At 28.9% G+C, this 8,142-nt stretch overlaps 1 protein-coding gene across 1 annotated transcript; it reads left to right on the plus strand.

The window, feature by feature from the left end:
• The first annotated feature begins 6,157 nt into the window (after positions 1-6,157).
• LOC116768833 (cytochrome P450 6j1-like) lies at positions 6,158-8,142 on the plus strand. The gene is made up of 2 exons (XM_032659676.2): positions 6,158-7,483; positions 7,802-8,142. The coding sequence occupies exons 1-2, from the start codon at positions 6,238-6,240 to the stop codon at positions 7,975-7,977; spliced, it is 1,422 nt and encodes a 473-aa protein (XP_032515567.2). The 5' UTR covers positions 6,158-6,237; the 3' UTR covers positions 7,978-8,142.

Genomic DNA, 8,142 nt, shown 5'->3' on the forward strand with positions numbered 1-8,142 from the left:
TCGGTCATTATAATATACGTTACATGTTCCATTAATTTATTAATCTTTAGTTAGCATTCCTGCATCACCTATTTATATGTCCTGCTTCATACGCCATTAGTACTTCAAGCATTTATTTTTATTAACAATTATCTGATACATAAACAGCCTCTTTCAAACTGCTTACTATAATTTCCCTAGATTAAAAAATATAACATTATATATAATTTAATTTTTTATAAAAAATATACCAAAACCACCTTAAGAAAAATTGTTTAGAAGTATATCGCAGTTAATTAGTATAAAAAAATATGTAACAATTTTAATTTTCGGAAATAAATTTCATAACATTATAGTTAAGAAGTTATATTTGAAATTACATAAAAATAATTTTGATTAAATCAAGAGTATTTTTTTTTATAATGACTTAATATTTAATCAAATAATAAAGAAAATAATACAGAATCACTATTAGAGATTCTTACTTTTGAAAATAACATTTTTTTTAAATCTGAAAGTCCCGTAACGAGTTTATATTACTTATGAAACTGATTCAACACTTTAAATTCGCATTATATCTAATCTCCGAGAAACAAAGTCGCAGTGGATGCGCATGCGCACGATAAGGATTCCAAATTCTTTTGTGCTTTGCCGCCACCGCACAGTAGCGGCATACATTGAATACAATACAACACTTATTTATAGTCAAAACTGTCGTCGCCATAGCGTCCCGGCTCGCAAAAATAGGGAGGCTGTTCACCTGATGCAGACTGTTATAATTATTGCTATAATATAAAAAAATGCAATATTTATAACATTTCGAAATAATTTTTTTGATTGTGATAAGGAAAAATTTAAATTGTTTTAAACTTTTGCTTTGATGATTAATTATTAATCGGATTAAATATGAATGATGATGTAAAATATGTCTATTTTATAAAATTTCATAACGCGGAACATTTTGTATTATGCTGAATATTCGGTAAGATTTTTTGTTCAAGATACAAAATAACGTCAGGATTATTTCAATGTGAACGGTCCACTAGACTCATATCACTCGACTCCTTTTGCGGTTCAAAAGATCAGAGGAATAGCAGCGCCCTAATGTTTTGTTAAAAAAGGATTCGCTCTAACGGTCCCTGGGCAAGGTCAGTGGATCATTGTTTTTGTGTGGACTTTCATTGGAACGTTTTGCGGGGGTCCCTTTCAGAATGCCACATTAATGTGTCAAAGAAACTGGTTATTTAGAAAGAACTGTTAAGCTGCAGGTAGAGGTAAAATGGACTTTTCGATTTCGGATGAGTTTGTCTTTATAACATTATTGTGATTGATAAATCGTTGATATTTTTGGTGTCTAAAAAATGTTCCCAATACCAAAAATACATTGCAAAAGAATTTTATGTTTTAATTTTTAAATCAAACTGCTATCAACGTCTATGACTAAGAAACATGTTCGGCGAACATACCGTTTGTTTTTGTATTCACTTGTAACTTTGCACAAAATTTAGTTTTTGGTTAAAAGTCCGGTTTTCAAATAATTGTATGACTACCCAGGAATAACGAATAAATTTAAGGTACAGGTGCATTTTGGTAATTTCTCAAAGCATGTAAATAATACTGTATGGCGACAGGACGACGGACCCGGGGCGATCTTGAATATTACCCTAATGACGATGCCATTATGGCATCTGACCATATACTCTCGTTTATTAGGGATAATAACGTTAACGAGTTTTTTATTCCATCCATCACAATTTTGGAACAATTTTTTCTGTACGACTCGATGTCAAATTATATACGTCTAGGATTTTTTTGCTGTAATTTATAGTTTGTGATCATCCTAATTCAAGATATCGATTTGATCTTAAGTGTTCAATATTTTTATATACTTGAACTTATAATCATTTGAACTCAGTACCGTTCGCGAACTTCTTATATAAAAAAAATTGAATAATAAATAAAAAACCTATACAAACTACGACAGACAATGTATATAATATAATCATCAGAGTCATAAGTTTTTCAAAAAGACTTACCTTGTATTATATTTATCTCAAATATTTTCAACTAATATTTTTTCCAAATGAAATATTTCTATCGAACGTGAGCTTCGGTTCACTGATTATGAAATTAAAATCCACGTCAATCACACGATATCTGGATTGACATATCTTTTGGACATTGGTTGATCCCATGTTAATTTAGTGGTTTATTGGAACTGGTTGTGCTCTGAGCTCTTGAACGTGATTTGTATAATTGATCGGGAGACAACTCCGAAAAGTCGAATTGTTACGCGAATCGACTTTATTATATGGCTTTTTTTTAGTGTTACCGCATTCGTGAAGTTATAAAATCCAGTCTGGTAATTATATAATTAATGAGCAAGCTGGAAAGTAACGTTGTTTTTATTAAAATATATAAATTTAATAATTTTAATTATATAAAGTATCTCAATCAAAATATTCTTGTACTTTATTTGGGTGTTAGGTGTTAGGTGCACAGTCATATGAATGTTTAGAGGACTATGAGCTTAACTACTTACGTTGGTCAAACGAAAGCTGTGAAAGCATTACGTTTCTTCAATTTACTTCTAATATATGCAAGGATCTCACGTACTTTTCGATCATGGAACACATCGGAGTAGCCTAACATTTAAAAATCATCAAACTAATGCAATGCAACAACACGTTATCAAACCATAACAATAATCATTAAAATTTCTCGTTTAAGTCATTTGAATTAAAAACGTTATGTAATGTTATTAACTGATATCATTGACATATGTATGTATGTTGGGTATTCAATGCATATCATATCATTTCTGATACCGTTATTTATCGTTGTGAGATTGATAATTATTTATTATTTAATAGACTTGTTGTTCTGTCCACTTCGATATACTTTACATGCCGTTAGTCAAAGCTTGTTCGCTTTACTTCATCTGTCATGTCTTCTTTAGTATTATTTATATTACGTACTGTATGATGTATATATGTAGTATATAAGTACTCCTTTATTAATTACTCATGACAATCAAAGCAGTAAATAAAAAAAAAATGATTAAGACTTTAATTATATCTTAGTATAATATTTTGTATTAAAAAATCAGATGTTTAGATTCTTAATAATGAATCTTTTAAATTTTGTTTTTAATGAAATTTAAAAGAATAAATACCGAAATTTGGTAGATTTAAAAAAAGACATATGATGATGATGTCTTTACAATAAAATCGCATTTGTACGTATATGGTTGAACACAGATATTTTTATTCCTGATAAACTTAATCTTTGGTTGAATCTTGTAGTAAAAAAATTATAAGTTTTTTTTTTATTTAACATTTTATATAACTCTTTAAATAATTATTTTAAATGAAATTAGCTTATATAAACAACACATACAATCTTACAATCAATTCCATAGGAATTCTTACGAACATTCCTTCTATTAAGTTTTTATTAGCCCACGTGCTTCCAAGTCTCACCCTTTATAATGAAACCTGCACGCTTGATTTAAAATCAATAAGGCGATGTATAAGATTACTTTCCCATTCGCAGTGAGAGATCGATTAGGACACATATCTATTGTTAACAGAAATCGATCTAGTTGCCAACGGTTGTATCAAACGATTTTTCTATTCGTGTGTAATTGGAATTTTTAATTTTTTTTTAATATTATTATTTACAAAATACTAATATGACGTTTATGTGATCAGTTATGATCACGAAAAATAGCAAAGACTTTTTTAATTGTATGATAAATAGACAAAGGAGAACTATGGTTCTATTATGATGGATTGCATTTGAAGTTGCAATTAATATTGGTCAGTAATTAACGATGTCACAGAACATTACCAGAGATGGTAAACATGAGTTATGCGCCCGCCTTATCTTCGATCAGGTCGTCCGAACAACCGTGTATTTGAATTATAATCTAGTTCATCTAAAACGTAGTTAAAAATATAATTATATTGTTATAATTTTTTAGTTAGATAGTATAATTCTCATTAGTACTCCTTGTAACGTCCATTTCTTCACCTGTTTGTTTCGCATACATTTTTTATATGTATATCTGTTCTTTTATATTGAAAATTTTTGGTATAAATTTGGTCTTTATAAATGTTGTTAATAATGAAAAATGAAAAAAAAATATCAACAATTAATCCAACGACATCATTCATCATAAAAAGTTACTCCATTTCTTTCAAATCGTAGCAGACTTCGATTCTTTTTGTATTATACTGTTTTTGTTGAAGGGATTGGAAAATAATGTTTTTTTTTGTATTTTAAACGAATTCGTCTATTCCTTAAACGTATGATTATTTCCTTATACAAGTAGAAAAATGAGAAAAAATAAATTTAGTGGGTAAATTGTTGATATAAAATATTGTACAGTTTTTTTCTAAAATACCTATAAATATAAAAATGGTAAGTTTAATCTTAATTATTAGTTTTTCCATATTTAAAGTTTCATACATATAATATAATATTTTTCACATTATATTTCGGTTCAACTTGATTAAGACCTAAACTTTATTTGTGGTTTCTAAGGTACAATGTCGTGATGTATTGAAATTCTAAGTAATATTACATTGCTAACGATCGGTTTATTTGTATCTAAAGCTACCTCTATTCGTGTACATTTTGATACATTTTTCTGTTACGAAAAGTCTGAATACCCAGTTATACTTTATATAAATATTAACTAAATATCTCCAGCGGTTTTAGAATGATGCAGCAATTTGTATCTAATCTAGCTTACGCCTGTGACTTAGTCCGCGTGGTTTGATGTATTGCCTTGTTTCTTTTGTACAAGAGCACGTAGCACTAAACTCGAATTCTTATAAAAAAATTCCTCCTTAAAACTGTTGTACAAACTAAAACTACTAGTTCACTACTAAAAAAACTAGTAGTTTTGACGGGAAGCCCGAACAACTGACCTATATTATAATCTTTATAGTTTATACAAACAGACAAAAAGAAACATATTTTGCAAAATGTGTTTTATACTTGTATATTTGTATTTATATTAAAGGCATTTTCCCTCGATCCGGAACCAGGAATGATGTACCTAAAAGCGGTTATGCTTTTTATAAGCTACTAAGTGCCATACAAATTGCTCGACGTTTTAAATAGCTTCGACTACTGATAAAATTGAGTAGATATTCAAATTGTTCGACTTTGTGCTAACTTTTATCCATATTTTTTATATTTATGATTATAGAACAGTTAATAAAACTTCCTAATAATTACTAATTTATATATTTACGTCTTACTAAATTTGTTTATAAGAATGATTCTTATAAAAAGTTTATAATTTTTACTTTTAAACATTTGCAAACGAAATTATATAAAAAGCAATTATAAGTTACTTTTGAATTTTCATGTTTCTTTTCATTGCCATCTATCAAGGTCTCAAAGAAACTATCGTAATAATTCTTTGATAATACTTTCTCTCTTATGCGATTGAAACGACATCTATGTAAGAATTATGTAAACTTTATTTCTCACTTCAAAGCCGACTTCATTCGTGTAAAGTTTAAGAGAATTGTAATAGATGGCGGTGATTTCAATAAAGTTTTCTAACAGATTTTACTGTTTTAAAATTTTACTGTTGAACCTAAAATATAAGTTTTGTAGACCAAATTGAAATAACTAAAGGTTATTAATAAAATGTACATTTTGAATTGAAAAGTTTTTCAGAAATATTAAGTCGAAGTAGGTATGAGTTTAAATTAAATTTAAATGAAATACAATTAAAATTATAATCTAACTATTATTTTAATGACAATTTTTTGTGATTTGTTTTTAAGTATGTGTCTGTTATGTAAACATATAGAAACACCCAATTCTATTTAGGGTAATTATATACATTACATTGTTGAAAAAATTTACTTCTTATCATAGGTATATCGAAGGAAATTAAATTTTGCAATACTTAAATTAAGTCTAATAGAGAATAATACGTGTTATTGGATTTCTAATAAATTTCTCTTCATGATGTTTATTTAAAGAGTAGGTAGTTATCTCATACAATAAGTTTGCCCCTTTTAGTATTAAAATGAAAGTTATTTATGAGAGAATGGACCCTAACACCAGCTAGTAGCGAATCTTTTGAGATGCCTCAAGCATCAAATGAAAGGTACTTGTCATACAGTACTTTTACGCTGTACAGCATGTTGCACCGGTACATGCCGTTACTGACCCACTCACACCACCTAACTTCAGTTCAACGCCAGCACGCCACTTGTTAACTCGACAATGTTCTTTGAAAGCTTTGTTTTAAATTTGTCCTTTCTCGCAGTTTTAGTTGTGGCATTAACCTTCGACTATGTTACTAAATATTTCAACTATTGGTATATTAGACATATACCAAATAAGACGCCCATTCCGTTTTTTGGAACTGATTACCACAGAGTTTTGGGACTAAGGAACACATCAGAGGAAGTAAGTACATTGTACAAAAAGTATGAAAAAGAAAAGTACATTGGTTGCATCAAGAGTCGAATACCGGATTTGATTGTCAAAGACCCTGAATCTATCAAAAAGATTCTGTCGACAGATTTCTCAAATTTCCATTGCCGAGGCTACGGTCTGGACAGATCTCAGGATGTTTGTTTACGAAACAATTTGTTTTACGCTGAGGGTGAAAAGTGGACTCTATTGCGAAGAAAATTCGAACTTTTATTGAATAATATGAATAACAATATTCAAGACAGCCTACACGACTGTTTGTCGGGAACCAACGGAGATACAAACGTTCAACAATTATTGTCAGATATATTGGATACTGTGTTTAAAGATATGCTCATAGATAATAACAATGATGGATCTGCAATAAAATATATGAGAAAGATTATTCAAAAGAGAACCTTATCTGATAAAATAAAGAGCTATTTGAAATGTATTTTCCCATCTATTTACAACGTATTGGGATTTCTTGTAATACCAAGGCAATCTCTAAAACAATTCGTTAATGTTATTAAAGAATCAAGAATAATGAAAGTTATGAAGAAAACCGAACTAATAGTGCAAGACGAGATGATGAATGATGTAAAAAAATATGACACAGATTCGGAATTTGAAACGGCGTTTTCAACTATTGCTCATTTTATTAGTGAAGGATATGTGCCATGTCAATATTTGCTTACTGTCCTTTTATTTGAATTAGCTAAAAATCCAGATGTACAAAGTAAGGCAAGAGATTCTATTAAGATATTGGCAAATAAAGACGAAGAAAACAATTACTTCAAGAATACTATCAGAGAAGCATTAAGATTGCACCCACCATATTCAGTTATAACGAGAAAATGCATGAAATTATACCAATTTAATAAAGATATTGTGATTGATAAAGGCGTTACAATTACTATACCAGTGGAAGCTCTTCACAATGATGACAAGAATTATAAGGATGCCAATATATTTAACCCCAGTAGGTTTTCAGATGTAAATGAGAAAAATTACACATTTATACCATTTGGTGCCGGACCTAGGAAATGTATTGGTGAGTTGTTTATTGTTTCAATAATTAAATAAGATATTGTAAATTTGTATATTTTGAACACATTTTTCTTATGTCATAATATTGATAATTCCAATATTTGTAGTTTCTCAGGTTAAATTTTGGACTTAAATTTTAAGATATTCTGTCTTATGTCACCTTAAATTTGATTATAAGATTAAGGAATTTTAATACTTATTAATGTTTATAGATAATAGCGGCAATCAATATTGAATGTTTGCAAACCTACTAACACTAAAAGTTTTAATGAAGAAAATAATGTTTACAGTTTGATTCTAAAGTAAAAGGATTTTTTTTTAGGAGAACAACTGGCGCTTGAAATCGTTGGATCAATAACTTCCACTATTTTGGAGAAGTTTTATCTGGAAACCTGCGACAAGACACCGATTGTATTACCAGTTACTGACTTTAACTCAGCTAGATGTATTGAGCGCGATATATGGCTCAAATTCAAACCTATAACAGACCTAAAATAACTTTATGGATATTTTTCAATTTGTACTTAATTTATTTTTATATGTTTGTAAGTTTTACCGGTTGTGTTATTGTAAGGAAAACCTGATTAAAGATTTGAGTGAGTTTAAAGGTGTGGTTTGTGGGGTATTTTTAGTGATATTCAAATAAAATTACGTTGACATTAT

The sequence above is a fragment of the Danaus plexippus genome, chromosome 4 (genome assembly GCF_018135715.1).
Source record: "Danaus plexippus chromosome 4, MEX_DaPlex, whole genome shotgun sequence".
Classification (NCBI taxonomy): domain Eukaryota; kingdom Metazoa; phylum Arthropoda; class Insecta; order Lepidoptera; family Nymphalidae; genus Danaus; species Danaus plexippus.